The 18133-nt window shown below is 41.4% G+C and overlaps 1 protein-coding gene across 7 annotated transcripts in view; it reads right to left on the reverse strand.

The window, feature by feature from the left end:
• LOC143982461 (C4b-binding protein alpha chain-like) overlaps nt 1–18133 on the reverse strand; it is a 505748-nt gene that overhangs the window by 10237 nt on the left and 477378 nt on the right. For all 7 annotated transcript variants that reach the window (XM_077481187.1, XM_077481191.1, XM_077481190.1 and 4 more), the window contains 2 exons: nt 13331–13522; nt 11596–11692 (listed from right to left, as the gene is read on the reverse strand). In XM_077481187.1, coding sequence (XP_077337313.1) covers nt 11596–11692; nt 13331–13522 — 289 coding nt within the window. The remainder of the gene's footprint in view (nt 1–11595; nt 11693–13330; nt 13523–18133) is intronic.

Here is an 18133-nt window from a genome sequence, read left to right on the forward strand (position 1 = left end):
GTAAACAAAGAGGCAGGATTGCTAGCTGATATCATTGACCAAATATGGTCATGGCCATAAGGCAGCATCCCCGGGTCGGCAGGCATCATTCATCATGATTGACAATGGATTTACACAGTGGGAAATGTTTTTTTTTTAATATAGTATTTGTTAAACATGTGTGGGTGTATCGACTTGCTTTGTGTTTTTTTTTTTTTGTATGTGCCCCATAGTCATTCATGTGGGGGGAGAGCAGATGTCTGCAGGACCCCTTATTTTAAAAGGGAGCTTCAAGATTCTGATAAATCCTGGCCCTGGCCTGGTGGATGTGTGGAAAAGAGGCTAATTTCTCCATTAACATTGGAATAAGTTGCTTTGCCAGGCTCCCCCAGGTACCCTCTCCATGTTGAGGGCACATGGCCTGGTATAATTCATGAGTGGTGTGTGCATCGTGTATTGCAGTTTACCAGTTCTTAGATGTGGTGGTTGCATTAGTTTTCAGTTTTCAAGCTAAGAATATTTTCAGGAAATACTTGTTGATCTTGCCAATAATGAAGTTTCTTTGTCATTTCTTTTAAGCTGAACTCTAAACTACTAATTACCCCTCATGCAAAACTAATGTAGCTACCACGTCTAAAAACTGGCAAACTGTGATATATTAAATGTTTGTTTTTTGGTTTAGAAAGGCTTTAATACATGGGAAGACCATACAATTGTTAGAGTATAAACGTTAGAGAATATGTAAATTATGTTTCAGCTCTTTCTAACACAGAGCATATAAAGTAAAGCTATATAAATCCATTATTATTATTAAAATGGGCAAGCATTAAAATCCACTATTCAGTAAAGCTTTGTCATTTTTAAAACATGTCCTTCAGCTTGCTCACTCTATTAAATTCACTGCGTTGTTAGCTTTTTGGCGTGCCATTCCTGATCGGCATATGGAGTTGTACCGTGATGTCACAAAGGCATGGCTGTAATGGTTGTTTTTTTTCCAGCAAGACATAGCATGCCTATAAAAATTTAGGACATGCCTAGGCCCCACCTGCTTCTTTCCTTGGACAAAACCATTTTCCCATATACTGCCACACCCCTCCATTACACACACCATCAGGAAGTAAAATGAAATGGATCACAAGAGCTATAGTTTCAGAAGGCTTATGATGTCTTCACGAGTGTTCTACCAGTCTGCCCCCATTGCCTTGTGATTTGGGTGGAGGCAACATAGATCTAAACTCACAGCAGCCATAAAAAAATATTGGAGGCAGTAAAATTCTTTATTTCAATGAAAATAACTATAGCAGAACAGTTGTAGCAACGAAAAAACACATTCAATCTTGTTTTCAGGTAACCTTTAGTTGTACTTTAAAGTGGAACTTCACTCTCTCAATAAACATTGATTTTGTTTAATCCTCATGCTGCTAGCATTAGTAAATTGATAGGAAGGTATTTCATATTTACTTGTGTTAAATTTATTTTATTTTTTTACATTTTTTCAGTTACTTACTGGTTTCCAGGCCTAGGCGAATTATGTCATACATCCCGGGAGTCTTTTCTCAGTTAAAGGAGAAGTCCAGCCTGAGCTTTTCAGGCTGGGCTTCTCCTATAAATCAAGGGAGTGCAATTCATTTTGCACTCCTGTGACCCATTTAGTCTGCTCTCTGACTGGAATCAGTCCAGGCACCACGTCATCCTGACAATAAAGTCTGGATCTGCCAGGTGCCTGGACTGATACCCACCTCAGTCTCTCAGCAAGCTGCTGAGAGACTGAGCCGGCTGCCCCTGCCCCTCCACAGCTCAGCACTCCAGTGAGTGCGGGGGTCAGAGCGGAGAGCTTCTGATTGACAGTCAGCAGCTCTCTGCTCAGGGAATTGATGCCGCGTACACACGATCGAAATTATCGTCAGAAAAAGGCTTGGTGGTTTTCCTGATGGAATTCTGCTCAAGCTGTCTTGCATACACACGGTCACACCAAATTCCGACCGCCAAGAACGCGGTGACGTACAACGGGACTAGAAAAAGGAAATTCAATACCCAGTAGCCAATAGCTTCCATCTCATAGTTGAATCTGAGCATGTGTGAGTTTTTGCGCGTCGGAATTGCATACACACAATCGGAATTTCCGCTAGAAAGTTTTTCCATCTCGAAAATTTAGAACATGCTCTCAAATTTTTTCTGGCGGGAATTCGGCCAGCTAAATTACGATGGAGCATACACACTGTCGCATTTTCCAATGAAAAGCTCTCATCGGTCTTTTGCTGGCCAAAATTCCGATCGTGTGTACACGGTATGAGAGAGCAGAGCCATCGGCGGTGTTCGATCATTCGGTTCTCAGTGCAGAGGAGCCGGGGGACAGATGCAGTAGAGCTCCGATGCTGCGTCTGCCTAGGAAAGTATGAAACTGCAAAAAATTTTAAATAAAAGATACTTCTCTTTTAAGCACTCTGCTGCATGCATGCTTGAGCTAAGGGCAGATAGATTCCAGGAAGTAAATGCTACATGAATCATCTGCCCTTGCTAGGGAGGGCCAGAAATGCTAGGGGGTATTTATCAAAGTGATTTCTCAACTAAATAAAGCATGGAGACATAGGTGGATGGGGGAGTTTGCGTTAAAAATGAAAAATGAATTATATTGTGTTTTTGGTTTGTGGTGCTCAGATGCAGTGAATATCTGCTTTAAGGGGTCATGTGAAGACTAAATCTAAATCAATGTTTTTATGTTACCCCTAGACTTTTCAAACAGTGGTGTTCTGGGCTGTGGTAGCACTTAGGGGCACTGCTAGCTGTAGTAATATGTCCAAGGAGGTTAATGTGCAGTCATATTTGTCAACTGCAGGTAGATTAATATTTTAATATTATTTTGGGGAACCAATGACAGAGTATAGCACGGCTCCCGCATGCGCATCGGGAAACCGGCTGTGAAGCCACAAGGTTTCGCTGCTGGATTCCCTTAGTTAAGATGCCTGCTCCTGGACCCAAAGCTGATTGAAGAATCAGCTCAGGTGAGGACAGCGCTGTATCTCTGGAAAGGTAAGTGCCTTTATATTAAAAATCAGCAGCTAAACTATTTGTAGTTGCTGACTTTTAATTTTTTAGAGGGGGGCTGGAGAACAACTTTAATAATAATGTAATGGGGTGTTTATTCATTCTGTTGGCTGTTCCCCTGGCACTTGTTAAGAAATACGTTGGGCGGGACCTCACACGTGACATCATTCTGCACATCAGTTGGATGTTTGGAAGGTGTCTGTGTACTGTTACATGCTGTTTTGTAAGTGTAATTTTATCATTTTAATAAACTGTCTGCCTAAAATACTACACTATGTTGGATTCCTTTGCAACTGAATTCCCTCTATTGAGTGAGGTGATTCAGGAACAAAGACCTGAATGGACCCGGACTGGGGTTTATGCGGCTGCAGAGCAGCACGGTGCTCTTTGATCTGTGTTTGATCGAACAGTCTGTTAATGAGCTCATTAACTCTTTGTGGTAGAGTGGCTTTGGTGGCCAAATCTTTTCTTTGGTGGTGTTATATGCTCATGAATTTCACACAGAAGTGGAAGAGTGTGGGGGGATTGTAAATTTGCACTTCATTTGCATTTTATTTGAACTTTCTTTTTTACTTACACTTTTATTACATCAGTGGTGTATTTTGGTTTTGTGCTGCCCTAGGCCTGACTAAACTTGTGCACCCCCTAACTGGAATATAACTCACCCTTCCTGCCAAGGCCACATCTCTTCCTGTTTAAGACCCACCCCATTAGTGAAGCCTCATCAATGCCCATCAGTGCGGCCTCATCAACATCAAGGACCACTAGTGCGGCCTCATCAAGGACCACCAGTGCAGGATCATCCGGTGCCACCATTGCAGCGTATCAGTGCCCATCAGTGCAGCATATCAGTGCTGCCTCATCAGTGACCATCAGTGTCGCCTCATCAGTGGCCATCAGTGTCGCCTCATCAGTGGCCATCAGTGCCGCCTCATTAGTGGCCATCAGTGCTGCCTCACCAGTGGCCATCAGTGCCACCTCACCAGTGCCCATCAGTGCCCATCAGTGCAGCCTCATCAGTGCCCATCAGTGCAGCCTCATCAGTGCCCATCAGTGCAGCATATCAGTGCAGCCTCATTAGTGCAGCCTCATTAGTGCCCCTCAGTGCAGTTTATCAGTACCCATCAGTGCTGCCTCATCAGTGACCATCAGTGTCGCCTCATCAGTGGCCATCAGTGTCTCCTCATCAGTGGCCATCAGTGCCGCCTCATTAGTGGCCATCAGTGCTGCCTCACCAGTGGCCATCAGTGCCACCTCACCAGTGCCCATCAGTGCAGCCTCATCAGTGCCCATCAGTGCAGCCTCATCAGTGCCCATCAGTGCAGCATATCAGTGCAGCCTCATTAGTGCAGCCTCATTAGTGCCCATCAGTGCAGTTTATCAGTACCCATCAGTGCTGCCTCCTCAGTGGCCATCAGTGCAACCTCATCTGTAGCCATCAGTGCCGCCTCATCAGTGGCCATCAGTGTCACCTCATCAGTGGCCATCAGTGCAGCATATCAGTGCTGCCTTATCAGTGCCACCTCATCAGTGAACATCAGGGCAGCCTTATGTCACTGGATTAGTAAGATTACTCTCATCTTGTAAGATATTTGGACTTGTGTTTGCTGCCACTGATTGTAATCATAGGATTATTTTACTTATTTGTGTAATGACTAGGAAGCCCCTAGATATTATAAGTGAAATAATCAGTGGCAGCAAACACAAGTCCAAATACTGTATCTTATAAGATAGGAGTAATTTTACAAATTCAGTAACATATTGTGATAGCACATATAGGCGAGCAGTTACAGATCGTAACTCTCCCACCATGATGCCGCGGAGGAGGGTAGGTGGAGCATTAGGCTGTAGTGCCACACTTAGTATTGGTGGCCGCCAGAGCAGTTGTATTAAGTGCGGCCGCCCGGCGGTGGTTTGTCCGAACATCCTCACCAGCCGGTATTATCATACCAGCAGGCAGCAGTGCAGCCGCTTTATGGGGGGCCGAGACTGATTTGCCTCCTGGACCCTGTCCCCCGGCACAGTCCACCCCATAAGACTGGCGCTACACTATGGGGACTCTTTGTAGGGGACACGGGAGGAGGCTGTTTTATAGTTTCATTACATCCTATACTCAGATACAGCAGGTAGAAAGTTGCAGCAGTCCCCTAATTTTATATATTTTGAAGAGATTGATTTGATTCCTGTAATTTTTTTCACTTATTAGCACACAATTATTTTTTGGCTTTAGAATATTGATAGATATTCAGGTTTTTATGGACCTAATTATTTTATTTCTGTGTTTGAGCACACCAAAACTGAAAGAAAAAAAATGTACATATAATGAATTCTTCATAAACTATGTGTCACTAATTATAATTCTTTTTTCTAAGAATCCCAATTGCAAATTGCTTAGGATCTATTTTTATCCATATTTCAGTCTAATATCTGATACTATAATTTTGTGTTGGAAAAGTTATTTTGTAGTTGTGGCTTGTATTGTTAACAGCATGTCTCCCTCTAGTGGCCACGCTGTCTAATTTTGTAAGATCCACAGTTTATTTGAAATCTCATGTTTTGTTAAAAATCCAATTTTTAGCATTGTTTTATTAGCACTATATAGACTGTGGTGTTCCACCAGAATTCAGGCTTGAAAAAGAGGCTAATCATTGAAATGCATCACCCTGCTGCTTGGACTGCCACCTTAACAGATTTGGCACCCCTTCCTCTTAGTGGTGACTCCAAAGGAGTGAGCACTGCTAGCTTGAAAATCTATTCAACAGGTCCCATCTTCAGAGAAGTGACAGCCATGCCACTGACCACAAAGTGTGGCTTGCCACTGGATTGGTAACCTCTGGCTTGATGTGCACTATCCTAAGGGTCTAACGTGTGAGTTTGCTACTTTGTTTTTATATAATAATTGTTAGTTTTCTATTGCACAAGCTCTATTTTTCTATTTTATCTTTATCGCTGCAGTTTATAAATGCCCTCCACTGTTAGAGCTGCCAGATAAAGTGCATGTCCTCCTCCTGTCTGTGAACAGCTTACAAGTTTGCACAAATCTATTCTGGCAAGGCATTATTACATTGCTCTCTGAGGACACATTAAGTACTCTGCCCTTGGTTTTTGTTTTTGTTTTGTTTTTAACTGTGTACTAAACTTAAAATTAAAAATAAAGTTATCTGCTTCCCATGCTACAGTATCTTCTGTGAACTACATAGCTCTTCCTCCATGGAGAGGAGAGAGGGAGGTATTTGTATTCCAAATCAGGAGAGCCTCTATGGGTGGCAATACTGCATCTTCATAGATATTGTACAGTTAGTAGTGGAGCCACCGCCATATGGGCACTATGAGAGCTGAGGCAGAGGATGGCCTGGTCAGAACAATGAGGGTGAACGTTCACGTTTGCTCCCTCTTGTGTATGGTGGGACTTTCAATGCTTCACTCCTGATGCTTCATCCTCCCTGTATCTAAGTCTCTCAGTGCTTTGACCTTCCAATGAATGAGCTTGGCTCTGAGGTACTTACAGGTAGTTGCTACTAATTACTTTATGCTGAGGACAGTGGGGGAACAGGGGATGGTTGTGCCTAATGCATTTTAGCCACACACATTAGTTGCAATGGTGCATTGTTTTACCATTCAAAGTCTATGGTACCCTAAAACATCTGCATAGGGACAAATGCTTTTGCGCAACCCATGAAATGTACAGCACTTGTTATGGTGTTAACATGCTTTGTGCTGCACAAAAACTCACATCCCTAGGCAGGTGTGATGGGGTGCCATAGACATTTAATGGTAATGCAGTGCACCATCAAACCTAATGTGTGTTGAAGTGCATTGTTAAAACACAAGTATCAATTGTCCTGGGAGTATATATGTCAGTGCAATGCTATGGTGTGAACAGGCCCTACAACATTGCCTCCCCACTGCTCATAAAATTTGCTGCATACTTATTTTCCTGGTTAAAAATAATATATGCCATAACTCGGGCTCTGTGTCACACAACTGTAGTAATTAGGGTTGTTCAATGGAGTATTTTCTGCCTGGGGATTTTGTCATGAGGCCCTCTAATTTCTAGTTACACCCATATGTTCATTGAGTGAACATTAACACCCTAGGACAAATGTGTTATGGACAGGATGAAAATAAAAACAAAAAAGGCCACCACATCTAAGGACTGGTAGGCTGCAATAAATTACATTTTTATTTTTTGATTGTAGATATACTGTATGTTAACCCTTTCTATGATTAAGGGTCATTGAAACTAGTAGTGTAAGTATGCAGTGGTTAAGGCCCTTTCACACGCGGGTGCAGCACACAAGTTTCCCATAGACTTTCTATTATGTCCCCCATTTTGGCTTCTTTTCTATAAGCGCACCAAAGATGCTGCATGCACGACTTTTGGAGCTCTTTCAGAAAATGCACCAAAAATGTGGTGCATAATAGACAAGAAACCATGGGTAACCCGCATGAAAACCATGGGAGAAACTGCAACACAGTAGTGTGAAAGTGCCCTTAATCTCACTATAACTCTGTGACTAGTTTACCTATTAATAGTAATATATATATATATATATATATATATATACAGTGGTGTGAAAAAGTGTTTGCCCCCTTCCTCATTTCCTGTTCCTTTGCATGTTTGTCACACTTAAGTGTTTCGGAACATCAAACCAATTTAAACAATAGTCAAGGACAACACAAGTAAACACAAAATGCAATTTGTAAATGAAGGTGTTTATTATTAAAGGTGAAAAAAAATCCAAACCATCATGGCCCTGTGTGAAAAAGTGATTGCCCCCTAAACCTAATAACTGGTTGGGCCACCCTTAGCAGCAACAACTGCAACCAAGCGTTTGCGATAACGTGCAATGAGGCTTTTACAGCGTCCTGGAGGAATTTTGGCCCACTCATCTTTGCAGAATTGTCCTAATTCAGTTACATTAGAGGGTTTTCGAGCATGAACGGCCTTTTTAAGGTCATACCACAACATCTCAATAGGATTCAGGTCAGGACTTTGGCTAGGCCACTCCAAAGTCTTCATTTTGTTTTTCTTCAGCCATTCGGTGGTGGACTTGCTGGTGTGTTTAGGATCATTGTCCTGCTGCAGAACCCAAGTTCGTTTCAGCTTGAGTACACGAACAGATGGTCGGACATTCTCCTTCAGGATCTCTTGGTAGACAGCAGAATTCATAGTTCCTTTTATCATGGCAAGTCTTCCAGGTCCTGAAGCAGCAAAACAGCCCCAGACCATCACACTACCACCACCATATTTTACTGTTGGTATAATGTTCTTTTTATGAAATGCAGTGTTCCTTCTACGCCAGATATACTTGGACACACACCTTCCAAAGAGTTCCACCTTTGTCTCATCGGTCCACAGAATGTTGTCCCAAAAGTCTTGGGGATCATCAAGATGTGTTGTGGAGAAATTGAGACGAGCTTTGATGTTCTTTTTGCTCAGCAGTGGTTTTCTCCTTGGAACTCTGCCATGCAGGCCATTTTTGCCCAGTCTTTTCCTGATGCTGGAGGCATGAACGCTGACCTTAACTGAGGCAAGTGAGGCCTGCAGTTCCTTGGACGTTGTTGTGGGGTCTTTTGTGACCTCTTGGATGAGTCGTCGCTGCGCTCTTGGGGTAATTTTGGGCGGCCGGCCACTCCTGGGAAGGTTCACCACTGTTCCATGTCTTCGCCATTTGTGGATAATGGGTCTCACTGTGGTTCGCTGGATTCCCAAAGCTTTGGAAATGGCTTTATAACCCTTTCCAGACTGATAGATCTCAATTACTTTCTTTCTCAATTGTTCCTGAATTTCTTTGGGTCTCGGCATGATGTGTAGCTTTTAAGGATCTTCTGGTGGACCTTACTGTGTCAAGCAGCTCCTATTTAAGTGATGCCTTGATTGTGAACAGGTGTGGCAATAATCAGGCCTGGGTGTGGCTCGAGAAATTGAACTCAGGTGTGGACAACCACAGTTATAGTATGTTTTAACAAGGGGGGCAATCACTTTTTCACACAGGGCCATGATGGTTTGGATTTTTTTTCACCTTTAATAATAAACACCTTCATTTACAAATTGCATTTTGTGTTTACTTGTGTTGTCCTTGACTATTGTTTAAATTGGTTTGATGTTCCGAAACACTTAAGTGTGACAAACATGCAAAGGAACAGGAAATGAGGAAGGGGGCAAACACTTTTTCACACCACTGTATATATATATATATATATATATATATATATATATATATATATATATATACATACCAGCCCCCCACCCTATGTGATTGAGTATTGGGGTACAATATACCCCTACCCATTCACCCGGTGAAAAAAAGTAAATAAAACAAAAGGTTTCAAAATAAGTTATTGCACAGCTCCGGGGGTCTTCTTCCGTCTTGGGGGGTCATCCCACCAGACTCCTCTGCTATTTTCTGCTAGCTCTTTTACTGGCGAGGAGCTTCTTCTTCTTCTTCTTCTTCTTCCCCATCTCCTCCTCCTTCTCCTTCTCCTCCTCCTCCTTCTCCTTTTCCTCCTTCTCCTCCTTCTCCTTCTTCTCCTCCTTCTCCTCCTTCTTCTCCTTTTCCTCCTTCTCCTCCTTCTCCTCCCTCTTCTCCTTCTTCTTCGGCTGTGACATCATAAGGGGTGGGGACATCACCAGGTGACCCCGCCCATTGTCCCTATATAAGTCGCTGTATACCGCATCCCTGTCATTGCGGCCAAAGAGCGCGTCGAGTCAACATCTCAAGGAAGAAGAACAAGAAGAGGAGAAGGCGGTGACAGAAGACCGGGCCACCGCTAGTAAAAGAGCTGGAAGAAGGAGCGGAGGCACGGCAAGAAGAACCGAAGAGGGGGACAAGACCCCCGAAGTCGAAAGAAGAGGTGGCGGCAACAGAAGACCGGGCCACTGCTAGTAAACGAGCTAAAGGAAGAAAGCGGAGGCCCGTCAAGAAGAACAAAAGAGGGGGACAAGACCCCCGAAGTCGGAAGAAGACCCCCGGGCAGCGACAAAGAAGAAAGCCGGGCTCCTCGGCTAGTAAAAGAGCTAGCAGAAGATAGCGGAGGAGTCCGGCGGGAAGACCCCCCAAGACGGAAAAAACCCCCGGAGCTGTGCAATAAATTATTTTGAAACCTTGTGTTGTGTTTTATTTAATTTTTTTTACACCAGGTGAATGGGTAGGGGTACATTGTACCCCAATACTCATTCACATAGGGTGGGGGGCTCGTATCTGGGAGCCCCCTTATTAAAGGGGGCTCCCTCGATTCCGATGAGCCCATCGCCCGCAGACTCCGACAACCAATGGTCAGGGTTGTCGGGAAGAGGCCCTTGTCCTCATCAACATGGGGACAAGGTGCTTTGGGGGCACGTGGCCTGGTACGGCTCAGGAGGGGGGGGGGTGCTCGCTCATCCCCACCCCCTTTCCTGACTGGCTGGGCTGCGTGCTAGGATAAGGGTCTGATATGGACTTGGGGGGGACCCCCGCAGTGTTTATTTGGCGTAGGGCTTCCCCTTTAAGTCCATACCAGGTGATGGGGCCAGCAACGTGTCAGTCTCGCCCATGGAGGCGGTGACATTGACCTCCTTCACTAGTCCCGTCTACCTGGTGCCTCGTTCAAAATGAATGGACTTTCCTCCGTGTGTGCGCAAGTCCGTTCATTTCAAAAGTACAGCAGACTCCCACCATAGTCCGGCAGACCTAGTCCGTCGGAAAAATCCGGTTGTGTGTGGGCAGGTCCGCTCGTTCGGATAGTCCGGCGGACTTTCTGGCGGTTTGCCCGCCAGACTAAGTCCGCCAGATAATCTGATCGTGTGTATGCGGCATAACAGTTCCAAGGTCTACAAGAAGTAAGGTGATCCCGTGACTTGGGAGGTGCAGGTAAGAGGGAGCCCCTGATTAAACGCCCACACACGTAGACGTGATGAGTGATCATTGGAGAGATACTGAACTCTGCTAACTGAGACGCTGCTCTGATTGAGGAAAGTTAACAATTAATTAGGATTAGGATTTTCTGGGTATGTAGACTGTTTGATACACAGGCCAGAGAGGTACTGTATTTCCCTTATGGATTACTGTTGAATGATATTCGATACATATGGATATTTTGATACAAAGCTACTTCCAGCAAGAGGTAATTGGACATTGAGCTTAATTCAGAGACTTGTTATTTTGTTTGTTTCATTTGAGTGCAACATATGATTTATCCAGTGAGTCCTGGCTACATGTGTATGGTGATTAGATTAGCCCCGTACATTTTAAGTGAGGTCATTAAATGCTCATGAGCTCACCCCACGGCGCCCCCATCCCTACAGTAAAATTCTGCGCCTGGGGCAGCCGCCCTTCCTACTCCCCATCCCTAGTCCCGGCATTGCATAGAGATATATCTAACACTGAGTGAGGTGAGTTGTGAGCTGCTACCTTGCCAAGGTAGCGTGGTGTTAATCTTTCTCTGTTAAAACTAGAACCATTCAACAGGTTGCATTTGCATTTCATAAATACGTTTTCATAGCTGTCTATATATGTGTTTTTTTAAACACTTGACAATGTATCTAGACCTATTACCCTATAATACATAAATACACAATAATCTACTTACCCTGGTTCACATGTATAAGTTACTCTTGATTCAAACAAAAAGTCTTTAAATTGCATTTGTCCATGAGCAATGTTTCCTGGGTTGTCACATGACAGGCCTGCAACAGTGAAAGGAAGCCATTGTATTTATTTTTCATGTACCATGTCTGGCTGTGTCTATTTTGAATACTTAATGGACCTATTCTGGGGCAGTGACACCACTAATGTTTATAAAAAATTTTTATAAGCTATTGATGAGTACACTAGAAAAACGTGTAATTCATAGATACTTAATGTGTTGGAGCGTTAATGACCAAGCGTTAAGTCACACATTAACCACTTGAGCTCTGGAAGGTTTTACCCCGTTCATGACCAGGCCATTTTTTGCTATTTAGGACTGCGCTACTTTAACTGACAAATAAGCGGTCATGCAAATACCCAAATAAAATTTGTCATTTTTTTTTCACACAAATAGAGATTTCTTCTGGTGGTTTTTTATTTTTTCAAATATAAACCAAAAAGGATAGAAAATTTTGAAAAAAAAAAAAAAAAACTATATTTTTCACTTTCTGCTATAAAACATAACAAATAAAAAAAATGTAAAAATCTAATTTCTTCATAAATTTAGGTCAAAATGTAGGCCAAAATGTATTGTGCTACATTTTCTTTGGTAAAAAAAAAAAAAAAACTTTAATAAGTGTATATTGATTGGTTTGTGTGGAAGTTATAGCGCCCACAAACTATGGGATATATATATATATATATATATATACACACACACTGGAACTTTTATTTTTGTATAGTAGTAATGGAGGTGATCAGCTACTTTTAGTGGGACTGTGATAGTGCGGCAGGCAAATCTGACACTGGGTGGGAACTGACTACCTGACACGGACATCACCAGTGACATTAAAGTGGTTGTAAACCCTTACACACCACTTTGACCTACAGGTAAGCCTAGATTAAGGCTTACCTGTAGGTCCAAGAAATATCTCCTAAACCTACATGGTTTAGGAGGTATTTACTAAAAGACAGTCACAGCTGTCTATGGCGCATGCGCCGTAGACAGTGGCTCGCAGGCGCACTATCGCCTCTCCCTCTGGGTGTCATGCTTGTGGCTGTCAGAGTCTTGCTATGCTTCATGGGACTTGCTGAAAAAGGGTTAACATCTCGGGGTAAATGTGTGTAGTTTTTACTAAAAATCTATTTGTTCCTTCTCCCTGCATGCCCTGTACCTGGAAAAGGCCAACTAAATACAGGTATGATAGTTGCACTAGGGCAGCCAACTGAAAATTTCCCTAAGGTCTCAGATTTTGGACACAATGCACTATGGTGCATTGCCTTAGTGTGTTGGGGTGCTATTCAAAATGAATGACACTGTGATGCGTCAAGGCATGTAATGTGTTTTACCACGATAAATAGATGTAAATCTGCTAATTTCTTCCTATTTTACACATATTCTTAGAGTCTTCACATCAGGAATTGCTGAATGTAATTGCTTGGTGTATGAGACAAATAATAAATCTGTCTTACACATGAGTCTACAGCATAGTCCTGTATGTATGCCAACAAAACATAGTAAGAAGTACAATAAAATTCACAATCTTTCCTTTCTTTATGCAACTGACATCAACTAAGGAGTCAGGTGTTCCATTTATACACATTCATCATGTATTAGTATAAAAGATATTGATCACACAAAAATAAATTTAGTATTTACTGTAGGCGTTTTAGGCCTCCAAGAGTTACAAACTTACGTTCACAAAATACTTCAGCTTCTGACCATTTAAGGTCAGGACCACAAGTAATTTCATTGCTTGCATTGTCAGTGGAGATGTAGCCTGGTCGGCACTTGTATTTCAAGGATGTACCAACATTAAAATAATGCTTTTGAGGAAATGTTTCTACCAGCTCTCCATATTCAAGTTCAGAGGGGGAACTGCAGACGGCTGTCAAAAAAAAAATAAACACAATAAAAACATTTTTTTAGAAGCTCAACTGAATTTATGGGTCTAAATGGTTTTTATGTCTAAAGACATGCTGGTAGGTTAATCGGATCCTGTCTAAATTGGCCCTAGTATGTATGCATGTATTGGGGACCTTAGAATGCAAGGCAGGGCAGGGACTGATGTGCATGTTCAATGCATATGTAAAGTGCTGAGTAAATTGACAGCACTATATAAGTACCTAAAATAAATAAATAAATAAATAAATGCAATTAATTAGAGGGACATTAAATGGAAGAGGCAACAGCAGGATGCATTGAAACAAATTAAGCAATCCCCACGTGTTCTAAAGACGTGTTATGAAAGCAAGGAAAAATCAATGCATTTTAAATTGTGGTCAAATGCATTAATGGAAGCCAAGTAGGACATTAGATACAAAAGTCTCAAACACATTATCTTCATAAACCCTAACATTATCTTGTGTTCTTTTTTGCTTATTTAAATTGTAACACAACTGGGAGAAATAATGCTACAGAAGAAGCAATACCACAAGTTGTCAGTTTGTTAAAGTGGTTCTAAATACTCATGCATTCTATGCAGGAAGGTTAAAAACCTTTGTCTAAAACCTGTGCAGCGCCCCCCCCCCCCCCCCCAATACCTGAGCCCCATCGCGATCCAGCAATGTACACAAGAGCCTTGGCTCTCAGGGGACTCTCGCTCATGGGAGCAAGCTGCTTGCTCTGGGGGCACTCAGCGGGGGACCCGAGAAAGATCGGGCCTGCTCTTTGCAAAACCACTGCACAGAGCAGGTAAGTATGACATGTTTGTTCTTTTAAAATGCCTTTTAAAATTACTTTAATCTCTAGGAACTCTAGGTATTAGAATCTACATTACTAAATATTTGTTTAGACATCCTAAAAGGAGAATATTTTATGCAAAGTACTGTATTTGTAAAAATGTAAAAACTGAATCTATGGAAAACTGCTTACTCTTCTGGGTTGATTTTCTTAGGCTACTACTGCATTGTGCATTGTGTATATTTTATAATAGCATGTCAAGTCCTCCTCAAAGATGTGCAAGAGGCAAATACTGGGGCTCGTAAACCATTAAACTAGAAGTGAATACATGTTACGGTGTAATGGTTATGTCTAGAATACACAAGGTTAGAGGTTCAGTGCAATCATAGTTCTAAAAATGTTATTTCATAGAAATATGTGTTTATTTTCTCAAAATGGAAAAAAAAAAAAAAAAATTTACATTTGCTATGCAGCACATGCTGGACATGAAATATTTAGGTTTTTAGAATATTCTTGTTGAGCAATTTGGGGAAAATTAACACGTATTGCAAAAAATAAAAAAATAAAAAAAATAACATCAATAAAAATTATAACTCCTAAAATGACAATTGCATTGACTAGAACCCTATACCATGTGTAGTCTAAACAGATACACTATCCATTATACCAGAACACTTATGGTAATAGTATAGGTAAAGTCAATGCCTAATAAATTGTACAATTTCTCTACATAAAAAAATATTAATAAAAAATGGTAAAACTGTTTACTATTTAAAAGAATAGTAGCTAACAGTAATATTGATTTGATTATTAAATGTAAAAGTTAAATACATTTTGTAGCTTTTAAATGAATGTGCTCTAAATTAGAAAGTGTGTTAAAGAGAACTTACAGCATTTGCAACTGAATGGACATCACTTTATTCGCAGGGAATCAGTCTATGCTGATCACTGTCTACGCAGCATGTCCTGTGCAGTATTCACACATTAATTGCAAATAGTATAGAAAAAGCTGCATCAATGTGAAAATTAGAGTGGCACTATCTGGATCTGTTTTTGTGACAGTCGTGCATCAAAATAGCAGATGCAACAACCTTAAAAAAAGATGCATGTGCATTGACAAATGTCCCCAAGTACAGTGCCTTGAAAAAGTATTCATACCCCTTGACATTTTCTATATTTTGTCTTGCTACAACCAAAAAGGTAAATGCATTTTTGGGGGATTTTATGTGATAGACCAACACAAAGTGGCACATAATTGTGAAGTGGAAGGAAAATGATAAATGGTTTTCAATATATTTTTTACAAATATGTGAAAAGTGCAAATACAATACATTTACATGCAGGTTAAGCATAAACTTTGCCAAGAGCAATAAAGCTCTTGGAAAAAGATTTTTTTTTTTTTTTTTTTTTAATCCACAGTGAAACACAACGCCACCAAATGCATCTACAGTCCATTACAGCACACCCAGCAGCCACATCATTCTGTAATGGAAATAGTTTGTTTAGGCTAGGCCAAATACACTATTTAAAGAGGAAGTAAACCCTGATGAGTTTACTTCCTCTTTTTTTCCCTGCAAAGGTAAAGCATAATGGACTACTATGCATCACATAGTAGCCCATTAAGTGTCACTTACCTGACACAGGAGCCAGCGAAGTCGCGCTGTCCCCTGTAGTCCGCCGCATCCATCTTGCTTGTGGCGTCTCGTAGCTCCGCCGCTGTCATTCGGTGAAGCCGCGATGACGTCACTCCCGCGCATGCGCACGGGAGTCGACAAATGCGGCAGCTCCATTTTTGGAACTGCCGCGTTCAGTGCGCCTGTGCGCCGCTGTCTACGGCGCATGCGCCGTAGACAGCGGTGCCTGTCTTCAGGCAAATATCTCCTAAACCGTATAGGTTTAGTAGATATTGCTTGGACCTACAGGTAAGCCTTAATCTAGGCTTACCTGTAGGTCAAAGTGGTTTGTAAGGGTTTACAACCACTTTAAAGCAATGTTAAAACAACATTAAACATCTTAAGGTTTCTCTAAATGTCCTATGTAATCAAAGGCTGTTCAAAATATAATAATTTTTGGTTTCTATCCCCTCAGCCAAAAACATAACTTTAGCCAAAGAAAGGGGTGCCTTTCTCTTGACAAGTTTTAGAAAAAAACAGTGGTTCTTTTGGTGCAGACTTCCCTTTTTTCTGACAACCATTTCTCTACAAAATGCATCATACAAAGCTACTCCACTTTAAAGCAGTAGTAAACTACTAGGTGCCTTTTTTTTTACTTTAGACAAATTATGTTGCATTTGAGGCAGTCCCCCACAGTGCGTTTTTCCACCATAAGTTAACCCAAGTCTTCCAGGTTGAATTATACTGATCATTTAACCTGCAAGACTGAGGGTTCTGATTCTACAAATAAATATGCATAATACCATTAATAAGTGAACATCATGGGGGCCCACCATTCATTGTGTATGGAAACAGAACATTGCTGATGTGATGAGATTAACTAAAACTGGTGCACACAGAATCTGTTGCAACTTTGCACAGTAAGCAATCAGCTTGTTTAGTTAAGCTTTGACAATTAGGCTCCTCTCACACTTCTGCAACTTAGGATCTGACTTGTGAGAACTAAAGTCACAGGACATGTGAAATGCCATGTATCTCTTTGAGAATAGCTCCAATTGACACTACTGAAGTCGCTGCGACTTCCAAAAAAGGTTCCTGCACTACCTTGATCCAACTTCAATGCCAGAGAGTGTAAAAGTCTTATCAAAGTCACTTAAAAGTTGGACTCCAAAGTTGAACTGCAACTTTGAATTCGGCTAGTGTGAAAGGAGCCTAAAACTTAGAGGATGATTGGTTACTATGCACAGCTGCACCAGATTCTGTGTGCGCCAGCTTCGGTAAATCCCCTCCCCCCAGTGTGTAATGTAAATGTTCTAAAGACATTTGAAAAAGGGGATTATAAAAATAGAGCAAAACATACTGTATATGCAGGGGACCCTCCAAGGGATAAGGAGAGGGGGGTCTGAGCCTGGAGTTGGGTTTTAATTTAGTTTAGTATTCCCATGATATGGGAATGCTATGCATTACTTAAATAAATATTACCCCATGTTATTTTCATTATGACATACATTTTTGTATTGTTCTCCTTGCCCAGTTACGACCACTAACCACCAAATCTAATACTTGAATATGAGGTGTTCACATGTGCATTATATCTATAAGATGCCAAGGAAAATGTAGTGGGGTATCTAACCATGAAAAGCAGCTGTATTTTTTAAAGACTTTTCTTTAGAGCATTACAGTGTATGCAAGCTAATTACAGTTGTCTCATTACTATATAAAAAAAAAGTCCATGTAATTTTTTTGAACCATACACAGGGGTGGATTTACAATTAGCCAGTCTAAGGCAAGTGTGTGTATAAGCATCCCTACCAAAGAAATGGCTTCAATGATTTGGAGGGATTTATAGTCATTTCCAACTTAAATATCATAATGCAGCAAGTTCGGGCAAGGAAATATATTGAGTATACTGTATTTAATGTGTACATGTCATATGGTATAATACAATTTTGTTTTATATTTGGTGGCCAATTTTCTTAGTAAGTTGGTCTGTAGTTTTTGTTCTTTTATATAGTGAGATACATTTGGTTTCATAAACATGTTGTAGGCTTGTGTGACACAAGAAGGGTTTGTTGTTATGGTGGTATATTAGCCTTATTGTGATTCTATCAGAATGGGATACATGGAATGTGTTTCTGTGTATTAATCAGCACAGGAGGGATGTACAGGAGCGTAGTTTGTGGCATGTGTCGGGTGGAAAAAAT

Source organism: Lithobates pipiens, unplaced genomic scaffold, assembly GCF_037356315.1.
Source record: "Lithobates pipiens isolate NorthernLeopardFrog02 unplaced genomic scaffold, aLitPip1_a1.2 Scaffold_16, whole genome shotgun sequence".
Taxonomy (NCBI): Eukaryota; Metazoa; Chordata; class Amphibia; order Anura; family Ranidae; genus Lithobates; species Lithobates pipiens.